The sequence below is a fragment of the Martes martes genome (assembly GCF_963455335.1).
Source record: "Martes martes genome assembly, chromosome: 17".
Lineage (NCBI taxonomy): Eukaryota > Metazoa > Chordata > Mammalia > Carnivora > Mustelidae > Martes > Martes martes.
Window position 1 is genome coordinate 53,088,217 of NC_137905.1, and position 20,329 is coordinate 53,108,545.

A 20,329-nucleotide genomic window follows, 5' to 3' on the forward strand; every position below is an offset into this window, starting at 1 on the left:
CCCTCAGAATATGGACGCGGGGTGTCCCTGTCCGCTCAGGATTCTTGGACCACTCTCTCAGAGCAGGAGCGTCTGGGGGCCAGGACTTACCTGAAACTGAATCTTTTCTGCATTCTGGCTCTTAGCCCAGACTTGGTCAGACACGAAGCCTCCAGAAAGCAAGGCTGAACCCAGGCTCATTGCAGGGGTCCCTAGGGCCCGCCCACCACTAGAACTGAGAGCTGGGGCCCTGGCCCCGGCCCCAGACTTGCCTGTGATGTTTGCAGGTTTCTGCTGTCAGTTTGAACTCAGGGCCTGTGTGTGGCTCGTTCTTGTTTCCCTGGGGCCCGACAAGTCACTCATCTTCAGAATGAGTCCTAACCTCAGCATTTCCTTTAGCTCCATGAGGCCTCCCCTATGGTACTTACTGGATCTTCCCTCCTTACCCACCACTGTTTCCCCCCATCTCGAGGCCTGACTGAGACCTGAATATTTACCTTTCATATAAAATGAAGGAAAACTTAGAATTTATCTCTGTGACCCACTGGCTCCCAACATAACATCTCAACCTGACTTCTGAGGCTTCACTCCTTCAATGGAGCTGAATCAGAGCTTGTCATGGCACCAAGCACAGAGCAGGATCACAAATCACGCTGTCATCGAGTTCCTTGGCGGTACAAGGCAGGGATTAAAAGCAGGAGCAGGAACACCTGGGTGGCTCAGTTGGTTAAGCCTCTGCCTTCAGCTCAGGTCATGATCCCTGGGTCCTAGGATCCCACATCTGGATCCCTGCTCAGCAGGGAGCCTGCTTCTCCCTCTGCCTGCTGCTCCCCCTGCTTGTGCTCTCTATGACAAATAAATAAAATCTTTTTTAAAAAGCACAAGCAAATATCAACACATGGTAAGTGAGGGGAGGAAGGGGAGGAATGGGACCCAGAGAAGGTTTTCTGGAGGGCGTGAAGGCAGAGTCAGCCCTGGGGGGGCAAGGCATCCCGTGTTCTGTGAGAAGTGCATTTTGTCTCTGACGTTAACTAAGCCCCCAGGATGAGGAGGTTCTCAGAGGAAAGGGGGACGCTTGGCCACTACCTCTGCCCCTAGGACAGGATATCACACCAGGCCCATTCCCCAGCCCGCCTGTCTGCATCTGAGGCAGCTCAGGGATCTGCCTCCAGGGGGCGCTCCACCTACAGCGCCAGACCTGGAGACCTCACCGCCCAAGGGTTGGCGCTGTCCGTGGTTCTGGAGCAAAGCTGGGTGAGTTCAGGACGCCCCAACTCTGCCAAGGACCCCAATCCACAGGCACAAGTTCCCGAGCTCTAGGCGAGCAGGGCACCTAAGTCGGAGCGGTTTCCGAAAGGCTGGGTCCCTCCTGGCAAGGAGGATCCAGAAGAAGTGGTGGGAGTGGGCTGGGCTCATCTCTGTGCTTTTTCCCTCAGCCCTCTTGTTGCCCTAACATTCTTTGGACCTCGTTGTGCCAGCCTGGCGAAGAGACAGGGAGGAACAAGGTCTTCTCTGAGGTTCCAGATTATGGTCATGCTGCTGGCCTTTGACCCAAACTATTTTTTTTAAAAGATTGTATTTATTTATTTGAGAGAGAAAGAGAGAGAACATGCCCACCACAGCAGAGGGGAGCGGCAGAGGGAGAGGGAGAAGCAGGCTTCCTGCTGAGCAGGGAGTCTGACAGGGGACTTGATCCCAGGACCGCAGAATCATGACGTGAGCTGAAGGCAGATGCTTAACGACTGAGCCACCCAGGCGCCCTGGACCACACTTAACAGTAGCAAGTCTGTGCCCAGATCTCCCCTCCAGTAGAGGATAGGAAAGAGGTGGGTGTTCACTGGAGCTCCTCCTGTGCCAGGCTCAGGGCTGTGCCTTTCTGCACATTGCCCCACTGAACCTTCATGACCACCCCTAGAGAGGACTGGCTAACAATTCTCATCTGGCGGAGTGGGAAATGAGACTCGAAGTGGTAAGCAACTGTCACAGGGTCTCACATCGTTGATGAACATTTGGAGGCTGGGCTCGCGACCCACACATGCTTGAGGCCATAGAGAGGGATACCTTAATCCATGGCACTCTGGTCCCGGAAAAGGAGATGATGCACGGTGAGGAGGTGTCTTATTTGTAAGGGATAGGACTTCTCTTATCAGATAAGGACTATCTGACAGTAGTCCAGGACTGATGGCGGCCCCAGACGGCAGGAGAGACCTCCATGGGGCGGGGGGGAGTCTAAAGGGATCAAGATCATGTCTCCAAGGACCAGCCCCTGTGCCATCTTCCAAGCGGTCCAGGAGACTCTGCTGCTAATGAACATGCAACATGCTCATGAGTATTAACAGTGGATTTCACTTTGCATTTGCCACCGGAATGTCCCTAGAAGAGGAAGTTCCCCAGAGAACGTCGTATCTTAGGGAAGCTACCAAGCTTATTAGGCCACCGCTAAGAATTAAGATCTCAGTGTGACCTTCAGAGAGGGTAGTTTTTAGGCCAGCTATGGAGAAGCAGGGGACTGGGGAAGAAGCTGGGCATGAGGGGGAAGAATGTGCAGGAATTTATTAAAAAACAAAACAAAACAAAACAAAACCCTGGGACACCTGGCTGGCTCAGTTTGTGGAACATGCGGCTCTTGATCTCAGGTTTGTGAGTTCGAGCTCCAGTTTGGGTGTAGAGATAACTAAAACAAAATAAACTCCCCCCCCCGGGGTTTTATTTATTTACTTGAGAGACAGAGAGAGAGAGAGAATGAGCAAGGAAGAAAGGGAGAAGCAGGCTCCCTCCTGAACAGGAAGCCTGATTCGGGGCCCTATCCCAGGACCCCAGGGACAAGACAGGACAAGGACAACCTGAGCCAAAGACAGATGCTTAACCGACTGAGCCATCGAGGTGCTCCTAAAACAAAACAAAACCAAAACCAAGAAACAACAAGTGTTGGAGAGGCTGTGGAGAAAAAGGAACCCTCCTGCACTGTTGGTAGGAATGCAAGCTGGTGCAGCCACTGTGCAGAACAGTATGGAGATTCCTCAAAAAGTTAAAAATAGAACTACCGTAGTATCCGTAATCGCACTAAGTATTTACCCCAAGAATACAAAAACACTAATTCCAAAAGGTATATGTTTCAGAATTTACCTACGTTTACTGCAGCATTATTTACAATAGCCAAACTATGGAAGCAGGCGAAGTGTCCACTGGTAGGTGAATGGATAAAGAAGATATGGGATATTAGCCAAAATCTTCTAATAATCTTCCAATAATATTCCAATACAGTGGAATATTAGCCATACACAGGAATGAAATCTTGCCTTTTGCAACAACATGTATAGAACTGCAAAGTACAATGCTAAGTGAAATAAGTCCGAGAAAGACAAATGCCATATGATTTCACTCATATGTGAAATTTGAGAAACAAAACAAATGAACAAAGAAAAAAGAGACAAACCAACAGACTCTTAACTATGGAGAACTGAAGGGAGTGGCGTTAGGTGGGGGGATGGGTGAAATAGGAGAAGGGAATTAAGAGTACGCGTACCATGATGAGCACTGAGTAATGTACAGAACTGTTGAATCACTGTACTGTACAGCTGAAACTAATATGATATTGTACATTAACTATACTGGAATTAAAAAAAAATAGTGTCATTCAGGCCAAATCCCCAAACTGGGACTTAACACAAAACCTAACTGCAGGGGTGCCTGGGTGGCTCTGCCTTCGGCTCAGGTCATGATCTCAGGGTCCTGGGATCGAGCCCCGCATCGGGCTCTCTGCTCAGTGGGGAGCCTGCTTTCTCCTCTCTATCTCTCTGCCTGACTCTCTGCCTACTTGTGATCTCTGTCTGTCAAATAAATAAATAAAACTCTTTAAATTAAAAAAAAAAAAAAAAAAAACCTAACTGCAGTTTCAGTCTCCTATCACCAGGGCTCAGGAGTACAGGAGCAGCTGGCTCCAGGAGTCCCAAACAGATCGGTTCAGCCACTCCAAAGGCAGAGACACAAGCGGTGGTGAAACAAGGCAGGAATTTACTCCAGGGACCACAGCGGACTAATGTCTCCAAGACTGTCTTCAGAGTGCTGAAAATCTTCCTGAGTTTATATGAGGAAAATGTGGGCCGTGCCGGGGTGGCTCAGTTGGTTAAGGGTCCGACTTGATTTCAGCTCAGGTCACGATCTCAGGGTTGTCCGATTGAGCCCCACATCGGGCTCCACGCTCAGGACAGAGTCAGCTTGAGATTCTCTCTCTCTCTCTGCCCCTCCCTCCCCACTCCCACCCCTCGCACACACTCGTGCTCTCTCTCTCTCTTAAAAAAAAAGAAAAAAAAAAAGAAAGGGGAGCCTGGGTGGGCCAGTCGTTGGGCATCTGCCTTTGGCTCAGGTCATGATCCCAGCATCCTGGGATCAAGCCCCGCGTCAGACTCCCTGCTCGGCGGGGACCCTGCTTCTCCCTCTCCAGTTCCCCCTGCTTATGTTCCCGCTCTTGCTGTCTCTCTGTCAGATAGATAAATAAAATATTTTAAAAATACAATAAAAATTAAAAATAAAAAAAAGAAAAGAAAGTACGTGAGGAAGAGCAGTGGGGACATGGCTGTTAGTCAGGATAGGTCTGGTGGATGGTTGTCTTGGGGTCAGTCCTACTGGGTCTCACCGGCTCAAGGCAGTGCTTATTGGTTGAGGGGGGAGTTTCACTTCCCATCATGGGATGCTCCGCCCTCCTCCAAGGTCTCTTGCCTGAGCTCAGAGATAAGCTGGAATGAAGAACTTAATCAATTAGAAAGTATAGACTGAGGCGGCACCCGGGTGGCTCAGTCTCGTGAAGGGTCCAATTCTTGACCTCAGCTCAGGTCTTGATCTCAGGGTGGTGAGTTCAAGCCCCAGGCTGGGCATCATGCTGGGCATGGAGTCTACTTCAAAAAAAAAAAAAAAAAAAGTACAGACTGAGGTCAAAGTGAAGGTCGTTGACATCCTCTGTCATTCCCCAGAGACGCAGTCCTAGCTGGTCAGTCAGGAATTTTCTGATCAGTGCCTAAGAGTCTGCCACAAGGGCCTCTCCATCCCTCAAAGGAAGATGAGGTAATCTTAGGAGGAGACCCCTTGCCTTCACCTCCCCACACAAGGGAAAGCAGCCTAGCCTGGACCAATCCTTTTCTTGTGCTATAACTTTCTTGCCCTACCGCCTTTAAAAAAATTTCCATTTTGTACCTTAACTAAAAGCTTAATGTCAGGCACTTACGATCAGGAAAGCTCAGAAAAGCTCTTTGGGCACCGGCATGACAGTGCTGCCGGGGAAGTTTCAGCTGCTTTCGTTTTAGTGCTTTCTTGAGAAAAAAAAAAAATAAGTTAGTTCAACTTCAGAGGAGAGGCGAGAATGAGCTCTTTCTTCCGTCCAGGCTCTGAGCCACGGTGCGTGCAAGGACTCAGGTGCGAAGGACCAGCCCCTGGACGCGAGGTGAAGCGAAGAGGCAGGGCCTCCAGGGCAGGGATCTCAAACTGCACAGCCGTGGGCTGGAACAACGCAGAGGTTGTAAGGAAGAAAGCAGAGAGAAGTGCAGATGAGCGGGGCCAAGGAACAAAAAATCCACCGAGTAAATCTGAGGACATAATTGGCTTTATTCGATGACTCCTGAATTGGGCAGCATCCCTTCCCGTAGAGACAGGCACTCCGAGGGGCTGCATGTAGGGGAAAGTTTTAATAGGCAGGAGGGTGGGGCGAGGGAGTTATTATCAAAAGAAAAGATTTTTTTTTCAGGTCGGGCCATCTTCTGGGGGAAGATCTCACCCTGCTGGTGACCTCATCAGGGCTGATCAGGAAATTTCAGATCCTCTGTTGAAAGGCCACACTTCTGGGAGAGGTTGAAACTGCTGTTACTCTTGGTTTGCTCAGTTGTGGGGGCAAGTGTCTCCACTTAGGGTCTGTGGTTTCTTTTCCAACAGTAGCTAGCAGGGAGGGCGTGATGGACTTTAAAAGCCGGGGGCAGCCAATGCTCGTGATGTATTGTCTAAGGCTAGAGAGCCTTGAAGGCGGTTGTGCAGGAGACCCGGGGTCAGCTCTCTGGCTGCTGGACACATCGCTGTGGGGCCCATCCATGAGACAGGGAAGGGACTGGAGGTCAGGACGTGAAGGAATGTGCTGGAAGAATTGACAGGTACAAGTGGGATGAGGAGAAGACTCCACAGAGATGATAAGAGGCACATATGTCATGAAGCAAACACCAGGCTGAGCGACTGGTCTTTCCCTGGGGAGGCCCTGAAGAGCTCTGGGAAGGAGAATGACACCAGCAGGTTGCTACCCTGTGCTCCGGGCCCGGTCATCCCGAGCCTCAGGGTAACTTGCCAATTATTTTTCTGTCCAAAGAAGAGAGAGCAGTAGGTACTGAGCACAGGTAAGGCAGTTGAGATGGGACTTTTGTTGGTTGATTTCTGTGTGTTAATTTCTTTAATGTCCACAACCACCTCTGAGGCAGAATGCGTGATCTCTGCTTTACAGAACGGGAAACTGAGGCACAGAAAGATGAAGTGACTTCCTTGGCAGCCTACATTAGAGCCCAAGTCGGCTCTACCTGGGGACGCTCGGCCAGTCCCTCCTGTTCATATTGCCGCAGAGGTCCACATGCTTTGCTGATTAGTGCCTGACTTCTCCTCTCCCCCAGGAGCTGTGATTCCTCGGGCCAGCCCCAAGCTCTAAGCAGTCCTCATTTGTCTTGATCTCTGAGTACTCGCTGGTGCTGGCGCCCTCCTCACCCTTAGGCTCCCTCAGCTCCATCCCGTGAAAGCTGAAGGAGGCGTAATGGAGCTCCTGGTGCTCCCCTGACGGAGGGGCATCCCCGGTAGGGGCTGCTTGGGCTGGGGGGCTGTCTGGACAGGACTTTTGCCTGGAACCCTGAGTGAAGGAGAAACAAGGGAGTCAGAGAAGGCATAAGGCAAGTATGGGATAATGGGACATTCATTCATTCATTCCTTCATCCTCCTATTCACACACACTTCCTACGAATCCATTTAACGCTACACTCATCCATTTAAAATCCTGTAATGCTGGGGCGCCTGGGTGGCTCAGTCGGTTAAGCATCTGCCTTCGGCTCAGGTCATGATCCCAGGGTCCCAGTCCCAGGACTGAGTCCTGCATCGGGTTCCCTGCTCAGCAGAGATCCTGCTTCTTCCTCTGTCCCTCCCCCGACTCATGCTCTCTCTCTCAAATAAATAAATAAATAAAATCTTAAAAAAATAAAATAAAATTCTGTAAGGCAAAAATTTAGATAAAATAAAATTCTGTAATGCTACGACTGATTAGGCCATATTGAAGGCTTACTAATCACGTTTAATCCCCACAGTGGGAAGGATACTGATTTCCCCCATTTTACAGATTAGGGAGACTGAGGTGGGGGAAGGTAAAGTAACTTGCCCTCTAGACACCAGCAGGGCCAGGAACAAAATGAGTTCTGTTGTGTTATTGGAAATAAAAAGAGGAGGAAATACTCAGACAAAATAAAGATAAAATTCCCAGAACTGAAGAAAGATAAACCAACTCAGCTGAAAAGGGCCCCACAAATGGAAGATTTTAAAAAGAGCAGGGAGGGGCACCTGGTGGCTCAGTGGGTTAAAGCCTCTGCCTTGGGCCCGGGTCATGATCTCAGGGTCCTGGGATCGAACCCCACATAGGGCTCTCTGCTCAGTGGGGAGCCTGCTTTCTTCTCTCTCTCTGCCTGCTTCTCTGCCTACTTGTGATCTCTGTCAAATAAATAAAATCTTAAAAAAATAATAAAAAATTTAAAAAAAGTTTTTAAAAAGAGCAGGGAAACCACATACCCTAATACAGCACAGTAAATCTTAAGAATACCAAAACTGGGGGCACCTGGGTGGCTCAGTGGGTTAAGTGACTGACTTCAGTTCAGGTCATGATCTCAGGGTCCTAGGATCAAGCCCCGCATCGGGCTCTTTACTCAGCAGGGAGCCTGCTTCTCCCTCTCCCTCTGCCTGTCACTCCCCCAGCTTGTGTGGGGACTCTTTGCTCTTTCTCTCTGTGTATGTCAAACAAACAAACAAAATCTTAAAAAAAAAAAAAAAAATATATATATATATATATATATATATATATATATATATCAAAACCAAAGAGAAAAATGTAACTGTTTCCAGTGACAATGAGTGGATCACTTAGAAATGTGCAAGATTCATAAAGACATAATATTTCTTTTTCTTTTCTTTCCTTTTTTTTTTTTTTTTTTTTGAGAGAGAGAGACAGAGCACATGTGTGCAAGCAGGGGGAGGGGCAGAAGTGGAGGGAGAGAGAATCTTAAGCCGATTCCCCAGTGAGCACAGAGCCGGACATGGGGCTAGACGTCACGATCCTGAGATCATGACCTGAGCTGAAATCAAGAGTCAGAAATTTAATCACCTGAGCCACCCAGGTGCCCCCAGACATAACCTTTCTTAACCGCAACACTGGGTACAAGAAACAAGAGAGTAGTGTTGAAAGCATTGAAGGAAGAGGGTGCATGGCTGGCTCAGTGGGTAGAGCTTGTGACTCTTAATCTTGGGGCTGCAAGTTTGAGTCCCATGTTGGGTATAAAGACTCCTTAAAGGATAAATAAGATAAAATAATAAAATAATGCATTGAAGGAACATCAGTTTGATCCTAGAAATTATATCCTGCCAAATGAAATTCAAATGTAGGAGCATGAAAAAAAATTTTCAAACACACAAGTCCTCAGAAGTCTTAACACAAGAAAACCTGTATTGAAAGCATATTGGGAGGAAGAATTCAAATAAAAGTAACAAAACCTGAAAACGCTGCAATAAATCTGGGATACAAAGGTGACAAAATAGCCCAGTAAAATGTGTGGCTGTATCTTTTTTTTTTTTTTTAATATTTTATGTATTTGACAGAAAGAAATCACAACTAGGCAGAGAGGCAGGCAGAGAGAGAGGAGGAAGCAGGCTCCCTGCGGAGCAGAGAGCCCAATGCAGGGCTCGATCCCAGGACCCTGAGATCATGACCTGAGCCGAAGGCAGAGGCTTTAACCCACTGAGCCACCCAGGCGCCCCTGTGTGGCTATATCTTAAAAGACCAAATTAAAAAATGTTAAGTATGTTCATAATAACCCAGAATGAAAAATGAAGATCTAGAAAAAGCACCAACAGCTTGGAAAGTGGAGGGAAAGGAGAACAAGAGCTATATTAAAGAACACTAAAGTTTTTTGTTGGATATAAGAGAGATATTAATTTTTTAAGAGAGATACTAATTTTTTAAGAAAGGAGAAAATGGGATATTGAAACAAATGGAACCTAGAGGATAGAGTATTTCTAAAATATGTGGGCTCACAACCCTGAGATCAAGAGTCGCAGGCTCTTCCTACTGAGCCAGAAGGTGCCCCATGATAATTTTTAAATTAAAAAAAAAAAAAAAGCTTGTTAAAATGGCCAACAGACACATGAAAAAGTGCTCAATATCACTTGCATCATGGAAATACAAAGCAAAAACCACAGTGAGATACCATCTCACACCAGTCAGAATGGCTAAAATTAACAAGTCAGGAAACGACAGATGTTGGCAAGGATGTGCAGAAAGGGGAACCCTCCTACACTGTTGGTGGGAAGACAAGCTGGTGCAGCCACTCTGGAAAACAGCATGGAGGTTCCTCCATTGAAAATAGGGGCACTTGAGTGGCTCAGAGGGTTAAGCCTCTGCCTTCGGCTCAGGTCATGGTCTCAGGGTCCTGGGATCAAGCCCCGCATCGGGCTCTCTGCTAGGCGAGGAGCCTGCTTCCCCTTCTCTCTCTCTGCCTGCCTCTCTGCCTCCTTATGGTCTCTCTCTCTGTCAAATAAATAAATAAAATGTTTTTTTTAAAAAGGTTGAAAATAGAGCTACCCTACGACCCAGCAGTTGCACTACTGGGTATTTACCCTAAAGATACAAATATAGTGATCCAAAGGGGCACATGTACCCGAATGTTTATAGCAGTAATGTCCAAAATAGCCAAACTCTGGAAAGAACCTAGATGTCCATCAACAGATGAATGAACAAAGAAGATGTAGTATATATACACAATGGAATACTATGCAGCCATCAAAGGAAATGAAATCTTGCCATTTGCAGTGACGTAGATGGAACTAGAGGGTATTATGTTAAGCAAGATAAGTCAGAGAAAGACAATTATCATATGATCTCTCTGATATGAGGAATTTAAGAAACAAAACAAAGGATCATAGGGGAGGAGAGGAAAAAAGGCAAGAAGAAATCAGAGAGGGAGACAAACCATAAGAGACTCTGAATCGTAGGAAACAAACTGAGGATTGTTGGAGGAGCAGGGGTGGGGGGATGCGGTAACTGGGTGATAGGCATTAAGGAGGACGTGTGATGTAATGAGCACTGGGTGTTATATAAGACCGATGAATCACTGAGCTGTACCTACGAAACCAGTAATATATTACATGTTAATTTTTTTTAAAACCTGTTAAAAATACTTCAATGTCTATATACAAATTATTAGAACTAACAAGGGAGCTTAGGGGTGCCTGGCTGGCTCAGTCGGTGGACCATGCACCTCTTGATTTCAGGGTTTGTAAGTCTGACCCCACAACGGGTGTAGAGATTACTTAAAAATAGAATCTTAAAAAAACAAACAAACAAACAAAAAAAACCTAACACGAGAGTTTAGCAAGCTGGAAGAAAATAAGATCAATATATTTGTAATTGCTTTTCACGCGTTGCTGCATCTACAGAGAGAACGAAGACAATTCTCAGCATCCAGACCAGCACCCCAAAGAGCTGGGTGTCACTGGGAAGAGACGAACATTTACAGTGGATCCGCAGAAGAACTCTGCAGGGGTGTTCGGCCCCACCACGGTAGAAAGTAGAAGGAGAAGCTGCATGGACACGTTAAGGAACTGGCTACTGTTGACTCTTACACCACCTACTACCCACACTCCTTGTGACACAGACCTCTGTGACCAGAAAACAGAGTCTGAGTGTGCTCACTTTCCTACCACTGATTCAGGAGACTGGGTCACTTACTGAAATACGAAATCTCTTAGAGGAAATATATGTCTGCGGAGGATGCAGTACTTGAAAGCCAAAAGGACGAGCTGATTCTTGAAGGAAGCGACATTACATTTGCATCAAATTCAGCTACTTTGATTCAGCTAGCCATGAGGGTTAAAAACAAGAATATCACAAATTTTTCAGACGGTATCTCTCTGTAAAACTGTGGTGCAGCAGGGTTATGAGTAGATCTAAAAATGCTCCCGCTACCAAACCAATAAGAATCTAAATGACACACCAATTTGTAATTTTTTAAAATTCGAAAATGCTTCACATAAATGTTTTGAAGTTTATTATTATTACTATTTTTTTTTAGTAATCTCTACACCCAACATGGGGCTTGAACCCATGACCAGGAGATCAAAAGTTGCATGCTCCTCCCACTGAGCCAGCCAGGTGTCCTAACGCTTCATAATTTTTTTAAAGATTTATTTATTTATTAGAGAGAGAGAGAGAGCCTGTGTGCATGTGTGTGAGAGCTGGGGTGGGGGGAGGAGGAAAGGGAGAGAGAGTTAGGGGAAGACTCCACACTGAGCACAGAGCCTGGTGCAGGGCTCGATCTCATGACCCTGAGATCATGACTTGAGCCAAAATCAAGAGCTGGCCGCTCAACCAACTGAGCCACCAAGGCATCCCAACACTTAGTAAATTTTTTTTAAAGATTTAAAGATTTTATTTATTTATTTATTTATTTGACAGACAGAGGTCACAAGCAGGCAGAGAGACAGGCAGAGAGAGGGGGGGAAGCAGGCTCCCTGCTGAGCAGAGAGCCCGATGTGGGGCTCGATCCCAGGACCCTGGGATCACGACCTGAGCCGAAGGCAGAGGCTTTAACGCACTGAGCCACCCAGGCGCCCCAAATCTTTAATAAATGTTTTCATTCTGTGTATCATTGATGAATGATCAAAAAATGCATTTTTAAAAAGATAGCATTTGTAATACTAACAAAGCTAGTTATGAAGGAAGTAAAATAAAAGGTTTGCAAGAATTGTCTGAAGGAATTCTACATCTTTCTTGGAAAAAACAGAAACTAATATCTGTTTTTGTGGACAAGAAGACCTGAATTTATAAATAAGTAAATTCTTCCCAAGTTGATCTACAGATTCAATGTAATTCCAATAAAAACACCAATAGGAGGACTTTTTGGAATGTGATAAACTAGTTCTAATGTTTAAATAGATTGGCAATGGGATGCCTGGGTGGCTCAGTCATTAAGCATCTACCTTCAGTTTAGGTCATGATCCTGGGTCCTGGGATCGAATCCCATGTCAGGCTCCCTGCTCAGTGGGAAGCCTGCTTCTTCCTCTCCCACTCTCCCTGCTTGTGTTCCCTCTCTCGCTGTGTCTCTCTCTGTCAAATAAATACATAATTAAATCTTAAAAAAAAAAAACAGAACAGCAAAAGACCAAGAATAGCCAAGACCTTATTAAAGAAAATTAAGGAGGGGATCTTGTTCTATCAGATATCAGGACTTGGTCTTGAATCATTAGATTCTGCTGCCTTGCCTCTAGAGACAGTTCTGACTCAGGGACAGTTAAATTGACCCCTGGAATAGAGTACAGGCCACAGATAGAGGCCCACACATGTATAGAATTCTGATGTATGACAGCGGCACCTGGATGGCTCAAGTCGGTAGAGCATGTGACTCTTGGTCTCGGGGTTGTGAGTTTGAGCTCCATATTGGGCATGAGTCTACTTAAAAAAAAAAAAAATGAAATAAAGGGGGCACCTGGATGGCTCAGTCATTTAAGCGTCTGCCTTTGGCTCAGGTCATGATCTCAGGGTCCTGGGATAGAACCCTGAATCAGGCTCGCTGCTTGGCGGGAAGCCTGCTTCTCCCTCTCCCACTCCCCTTGCTTGTGTTCCCTCCCTTGTTGTCTCTCTCTCTCTGTCAAATAAATGAATAATATCTTAAATAAAAAAGATTTTATTTATTTATTTTTCAGGGAGAGAGAGCACAAGCAAGGGGAGTGGAAGAGGGAGAAGCAGGCTTCCCTCTGGACAGGGAGCCCAACGCGGGGCTCCATCCCAGGACTCCAGGATCATGACCTGAAAGCAAGCGGACATTTAACAACAGAACCACCCAGGTGCCCCAATAAAATCTTTTTCTTTTTTTCAAAGAAACTATACTTGAATATCCTTCTAATCCTAGGATAAGAAAGATTTTCTTAAATGAGACCCAAAGTCACTCAACAGAAGAGATTGTTGAATACAGTTACATTACAATTAAGAACTAACCTTCATCAAGGTCACCTTTAAAAAGTGAAGACAAGTTACTCACTGGAGAAGGTATTTACAATGCACGTAATGGAGAAAAAAGTAGTAGGAAAATGTATAAAACTCTCCAATAAATTCAATAACAAAGTCAAACACCCAATAGGAAAATGGGCTGCCGAAGGGACCGGGCATTTTAGAGAGGAGGTGTTCATATACCAGTGAAGGCAGAGACATTTTCATCCTCACTGACAACCAAAGAAATGCAAATCAATACCAGAGTGAGAGAGTGAGATGGAAAAAAAAAATCAGAAAACCAAGCGCTACAGAGATTATAGACAAACAACATCTGATAGGCATAGATGGATATATAAACGGATGCATTTGCTCTGGAAAACCTTGTCAATCAGAACATTCACATACCCTCCCACCTAGTAATTAAATTCTTATGTAACAGTGAAGAAAAACTCTTGCATGTGAATGCAATGAGATATGACCCAGAACATCTGGAACAACTCAAATGTCCAGCAACAGGACCTTAGGCAATAGACATAATCATAAAATGATACAGACAGCAGCAACGTCCTGCAACACAGATGATTCTCCATGACGTAACTCACGGCGCTGGGTCTACAAGAGCAAGTCCAAGAAGAATGCGCAGAACGTGACCACCTTTGTTGGTGCAGAAGCAATGAAAGTAAACAGCAACTCTTTCAGGCATACGTCCCTGGGATGACGCTAGCAAGAAAAGACTCAGCAGTGGTTCCTGGGGATGGGGTCACAGAGAAACCTGAGCGGACGGAAGTTAGGGTCAGCGTTTGAGGTCTTCGGTTGGATAGTAGGGTCACGGCTGCTTATCGTACCATGAACAGAAGGCATAAGCACAAATGAACAACGCCTGTTCCTGCGATAAGGGGTTGGTCACGAATCAAGCATTTTGGATAACTCCATTTAGGGCAACACGGGTGCAATTTTGTAAGAGGTGAGAGGGCACATGTTGCACATGGATGGAGTGAGAGACAACTGCAGCCCCCTGCCGGCAAAGACGTCACAAATACAACAGGGCAGAGACAGGCAAAGGCAGTGATGTTGTGTAAGGTGCCCCTCAAGACAGGGATGGACACGGAGCTCTCTCTACGGGAGAGACACAGACACTGGCAGGGAGGGAGATGGCAAAAGCTTCCCTGAGCAGAAGGTGTTGGTACTGGCGCTAGAAGGGCGATCACACGGGGTGGTCTGGTGGAAATGGGGACAGGAGGCTGGAGGAACTACACGGAAAGGCTCCAAGTTGTAGGGGAGCAGGTGTGTATGGAGACCATGAGAAAGCCAGTGTGGCTGGACCACAGCAAGGACCAAGGCTGGAATGGCCATCAAGGAGACCTCTAGAAGGACTTTAAATATCAGACCAAGGAACGTGACTCGATTCTCTAAACAACATCGTTGAAACTCCCAAATGGCTGGAAAGCAATAGCTTTTGGGAGATGTTCCATCAGGCTGTGTCTAGAAAAGGCCCATCGGCGGGGATGGAACAAGAGGTGACCAGAGGGCCACTGGGTCTGGGAGATGAAGGTGAAGAACAGAAGGGAGGTCAACTCCCAGGTGTCCTTCCAGGAGACCAGGGCAGAACAGGGGCGGGGAAACACTGGGAGCCCCATCTGGACTCGGAAGGGACAAGCCCAACAAGCCCCCCAACTGCACGAGAGGACACCAGCATCACTCACCCAGGCCACTGTACCCATGACGGGATCTTCGTCACCCAGGCCCTCTCGGCTCCTGGATGCTTGCTTCCTGTGGGCTTTTACTCTAAGGGGAGAAAGCAGCACGCTGCAACCACGGCTCGGGCTCACATGGGCCGGCTGCCTGCTCCCTGGTGAGAGGGCGTCCAGACCCCGGAACCAGCCTCAGACCTCAGACCTTCCTGACCTGCACGTAAGCACTCCGTCCCCCTGGGTGAGCAGAGGTTTGGCCGGAACCAACTTCATCACTGAAGATGCCCCTAACACATAAACCCTTGGGCCCGAGTGGTCATAGCAGCGTTCTTCGTGACAGCCCAAATGTAGAAACAATCCAAATGTCTATCAATACATGAGTGATGAACAAAACGGGCTCCACCCTTGCAATGGTATGGAGATAAAAAAGGATGAGGTATCGGGTGCCGGGGTGGCTCCGCTGGTTAAGCGTCTGCTTTTAGCTCAGGTCATGATCCCAGGGTCCAGGGATCGAGCCCCACTTGGGCTCCCTGTTCAGTGAGGAATCTGTTTCTCCCTCTGCCTCTCCCCCCTACTTGTGCTTATTCTCTCTCAAATAAATAAATAAAAATCTTTTTTTTTTTTTAAGAAAGGACCAAGTACTGACACATTCCACAACATGCAGGATCCTTGAAGACATGCTAAGTGAACGAGGTCAGTCACGAAAGACCCCGTGTTGCATGACTCCACTTAACACAGAATGTCCGCAATAAGAGGCAAAGGCAGAGAGACAGAAAATAGACTGGCGGTTGCCTAGGGCTGGGGGAGGCTGGGGCCAGGATGAAAATCAAGGAGAAAAGGGTTTCTTTTGTTTCTTTTTCATTTGGGGGCTGATGAAAAAGTCCTAGAATTGTGGTCATGGATGCACAGCTCTGAATACACTAAAAGCCACTGAATTGTACCCTGTAAATGTGTGGGAGTGGCATCTCCATGCAGCCCCTATCCCCCAGAAGAAATGCCCCCTGGAGCTACTCTACTCAGCTCTGCATTTCTGGGATTGAGTGACCTCTCTCCGCACTCCCTGTACGTCCCCCGACATTGACTTACACGCAAAAGAAGAGGAGGCACAGACTTAGGGACAGCAGAGCCATAGCACCAGCACCTCCAAGAGCTGCGGGCACGGCTCCTGCCAGGAACACCGGTTTCCCTGCAGGGAAGAGGCGTGGTGAGACTCACTTTCGGGACTCTGTCTCACGCTCTCCTACCTCCTCGCAGAACTTGCTGAAGGACCAGCTTAGGCCAGAGACGGAGCAGCACCCTATCCCACCAGTCGCCCCCTGTGCAGACCCCAGCCCCACCCCCAGACCTTCTTTTCTAGGATCCAGACTCCCCACTCCTACACCTCTGCCCCCCCTCCCCCCGACAGCTCCCGGACCTGGGAGCAGCAGGACAGCGGCGCTCTGTTTCCCGTGGTCATTCCGGGCCTCGCAGCTGAGTCTGAGGCCAGAGCCCAGCGGCCCACTGAGGCTCAGGGAGCTGTTGGCCCAGGGCCCCACAGAGCTGGAGGTGGAGGTGACGGTCCAGGAGGCGTTGCTGTGGTTCCCCTCCAGCAGCTCCTCCCCCAGCCGCCAGCGCAGGGCGGGGGCCGGCTGGGCTCGGGAGGAGCAGCTACAGCGCAGCCCCTCGCCCTCCCAGGAGCAGGAGGGGCTGAGCAGCCGCGGGGGGTCTGCGGGAGGAAGAGGAAGGGTCAGCGGTGCCTCTGCTCCCCAGGCCCCGGGCAGCCTGCCCCCAGGGGTCCCCACACTCACAGACCACAGAGAGACGCAGGGAGACCTGCCGGGAGCCCAGCGGGTTCTGGGCTTGGCAGGTGAGGTCTCCTTCATGCTCCATGTGTATCTCAGGGAGCTCCAGGATCCCAGGGTCTGCGGGCTGGGAGGGGCTCAGAGTCTGTCCCTGCAGGACCCAGCTCAGCTGGGCTGGGGGGTTGCCATCAGCAACACAGAGCAGCCGTGGAGTCTGGCCTTCCTGGGTGAGAATGGTTGAGCCGTTTTCCAGAGTCTTCAGGGCTTTGGGAGAGAGATGCAGAGAGAGAGAGAGAGAGAGCGAGCGAGCGCACCCGCTCCCGTTGTGGGAGGCTGGCAGTCTCCTTCCTCCCTCCTTCGCAGGAACTGGTTGGCATTTCCCTCTCCTTCCTTGACCCAACGACTCCGTTCCGTCAGGGCCGAAAGGCTGGCTTTACACCCCAAAGAGTTTGACCTCATATGTCTGGGCCTCATATCTTCAGCGGAGGCTCAGTGTCCCACTGGGACATGCTGGACTGCTTGGTGGCGTCACTCGGCGAACGCGACAGGAAATAGGATGGTGGAGGCTGGGGTGGCGGGGTAGGCGGGAAGCCAGAGGCGTGCCACTCGTGAGGTGAAACAGGCTTTGAGCAGTTAGTGTGCGTGTGTGCACGTGTGAGCGTGGGTGCGTGGGAAGGCAGGTGATGCACCCGTGGGACGTGGCGGGCTGCTGAGTTTTATTTTTGCTTTTCCCCTAGCTTATCCCATTCAAGCTATGATGTCCTCCCCTTTGTTGGGAGCTGACCCCCTACTCCCACCCCAGGGCCAGGTCCCAGTCCCCAAGAAGACAGGTTCTTTCCTACCTGTGACATTGCTGGAGAGGATGCTGATGGTGAGGTTCTGGGGAGCGTCTGGGATGGAAAGATAAGGCCCTGCCTCAGACCTGAAGATTGGGATGGAGATGACCCAGCACCCAAGGAGGGGTAGGGGACCACAGGGGACCGCAGGGAGAGTGGGGAATGCTGTCCTTGTCCACTCCCCACCTACACTCCCAAGGTGCATGTGCATACACACACACACACACACACACACACACACACACACACACACAGAGTCCCCCCTGCCCTGAGGGACCAGCCCTCCCGCCACCACTCACAGGAGACATTGAGCCTGATGGTTCTTTCCACGGTGCCTTGACCTCCTGACAGGTGCACCTGACAGGTGAGGTCGCTGCCGTGGTCCTGCACCCGCGGGGTGAGGGTCAGCACCGAGGAGCGGAGGGTCTGGGGGTCCAGCGAGTCAAGAGCACCCCCCACCCAGAAGAAGCTGAGAGGTCTCCCTTCTTCGCAGGAGCCCCACAGACTACAGGTCAGGTTCGTGGGACGGCCGGACTTCAGGGGCTCCGGAAAGTGGATGTCGGGTTCCTGTGTCAGGGCTGAGGAGGACAGAGGCAGGCGCCTGGGCCCCAGGGAGCTGGGGACCCAGACTGTGACCCTGACAGGGACCAGGGCCTCAGGGCACAAGCTGGCCCCGGGCCCCCATGTCTCTTCCCACCATCCCAGCCCCCAGCCCTGGAGCAGGGAGTGTTCCGGTGTCCTGCTCCTGTGCTGAGAGGGGGCTCCGCGTCCCAGAGCTCTCCTGGGGCCCCGCCATACCTGCCACCTGCAGGTTCAGCTGCTTATCTCTGTAAGTGTATGTGCCATAGTCTTTCCCTACTTGGAACTCGTAGAGTCCCTGGTCGCTCCTCCTGGCCTCTCTGATTCTCAGGGAGCAGTTGTTTTCCGAGGGCTTCCCGACGAGGTCGAACCGGCCCCGGGTCTCTGTCTTCACCGGTTTTTTTGGATCATTTGTAGCCACAGGCTGAGAGGTATAGAAGCGGTCCCCACTCCGGAACCAGTACACGTAGGGCCTCTCACGGGTAGGCCACGAGCGCCAGGGATAGGAGAAGGAGCAGGGCACGTGCACACACAGACCCTCCTGCACTGTCACCGTGTCCAGCACTTGGAGCTTGTACCCCGGGTCCTCCTGCAGGGACCCTGCGGGGAAACCGAGGCTCAGCTGTGGCTCCGGCGCACCCCCACCTGTGGCCCGCCAGCCCCCCGCCTTGGTCCACTTACCCCCCCACAGCAGGGGCAGCAGCAGCAGGGGCACCATGTCTGCACCAGCCGGCGTTCAGGGGCCTCAGGGGAAGGAAATGGCCCAAATCGGGGGGTGAGGCCAAGGAAACCCCAACGGGAAGCTGCCTGTCAGAGCTGTGGTCACTGCAGAAAGGGAACTTGGGCAGCACCGGGCCCGGAGGGGGGAAGGGAGCTGAGAAATTACCATGTCTCACCTCCGCATCTGACATAGCAGGTGAGAACACCAAGCCCTCCCCCCACCCCGAAGGCTGGGATGCTTGTCCAGATGTGAATCTGGATGTGAACACCTTCCAAATGACGTTTAAATCGAGAGTGAGGTCAGAAGGGCCAGAGCGAAGGGCCAGAGCAGCTAGAAAAGAGAAACAGGGAGGGTGCAGCCAGCCTCAGCCTCTCCCCCGGCCCTTTCTCTTCCCAGTTCGCCATCAGCCTGCGCGTCCGGTCCTGGGGCTGCTTCGGGGAACGCCCTGCAGGGCCCTTGGGTCTTAGTTCCTCATCATGTCCTACAGTCCCTTGGACACGGATCACACCCGGAGCCTGCTGAGCCCTAGCTCCAGGATTTCAACGGTCATCCACACCCACAGCAGCCGCATCCGGCAGATCTGCGGATCTACCGCTCAGATAAAGACTCTGACGAGCCGGCGCCTGGGTAGCTCAGTTGGTTAAGCAACGGCCTTTGGCTCGGGTCATGATCCCGGAGTCCCAGCATCGGGTCCCGCATCGGGCTCCCAGCTCTGCAGGGAGTCTGCTTCTCCCTTTGACCTTCTCCGTTCTCATGCTCTCACTCTCTCTCAAATAAATAAATAAATAAATAAATAGTCTTTAAAAAAGGAATAATAATAAAAAAAAAAAGAATCTGATGAGCCAACGAGGAGGTAAGTGGGACTCAAGCAACTAGAGGAAAATCTGCAACAGTTGCAATGTTCCGGCAGTCAGCTTGCCAAGGAAACAAATGAATGACTGAGCTGGGAACCTCAGAAAGATGCCTCCTGAGTGACTTCTCTGGGGCGCGAAGGATTTCCAAGCTGTGCAGGGAAGAACGTCTGAAAAGGAAAAGGAGCTTATTCTGCCTTCGGCTTGGGTCATGATCCCAGGGTCCTGGGATAGAGTTCTGCATCAGGCTCCTTGCTCAGCAGGGAGCCTGCTTCTCCCTCTGACCCTACCCCCCATTCATGCCCCCCCCCACCAAATAAATAAAATGTTAAAAAAGAAAAAGATTTGGCCGTGATGATCCATGACCAAGGCGACCCAATGACAGCAGAGAAGCCAGTAAGGAAAGCTCAAAGGTGCAGGCAGACAGAACCGCTGGTCAGTTACAGCGCACTGTTTACTATCAGAAAAAAATTCTCACAAGAACATCTATATTCCGGCGCTTGTCCTGTTAGTGATGATTGCAATCTTGGGACTTATTATCTGGCAAATTTGAAGCAATTGCCTCAGGGCTGCCTTTTGCTGAGCGATTTTCGGGGGCCAGGGCTTCTTGGAGTCTTGCCAGAACAAACAAAT

At 49.7% G+C, this 20,329-nt stretch overlaps 1 protein-coding gene across 1 annotated transcript; it reads right to left on the reverse strand.

Annotated features, from left to right (window-relative positions):
• Nucleotides 1-5,558: 5,558 nt before the first annotated feature.
• SIGLEC5 (sialic acid binding Ig like lectin 5) lies at nucleotides 5,559-18,871 on the reverse strand. The gene is made up of 9 exons (XM_080827628.1): nucleotides 18,806-18,871; nucleotides 18,344-18,724; nucleotides 17,845-18,123; nucleotides 17,552-17,599; nucleotides 16,716-16,973; nucleotides 16,343-16,633; nucleotides 16,015-16,114; nucleotides 14,941-15,022; nucleotides 5,559-6,847 (listed from the first exon to the last, which is right to left on the reverse strand). Exons 1-9 carry the CDS (start codon nucleotides 18,840-18,842, stop codon nucleotides 6,590-6,592), a joined length of 1,734 nt encoding a protein of 577 aa, XP_080683754.1. The 5' UTR covers nucleotides 18,843-18,871; the 3' UTR covers nucleotides 5,559-6,589.
• Between the last annotated feature and the right edge of the window lie 1,458 nt (nucleotides 18,872-20,329).

Coding starts and splice junctions, on each gene's coding strand:
- SIGLEC5 (XM_080827628.1), bottom strand. CDS start 18,842: ATGGTGCCCCTGCTGCTGCTGCCCCTGCTGTGGGGGG. Junction 18,124..18,343: donor GCTGAACCTGCAGGTGGCAG/GTATGGCGGGGC, acceptor TGTCCTCCTCAG/CCCTGACACAGGAACCCGAC. Junction 16,974..17,551: donor CCTCTCCAGCAATGTCACAG/GTAGGAAAGAAC, acceptor TCTCTCCCAAAG/CCCTGAAGACTCTGGAAAAC.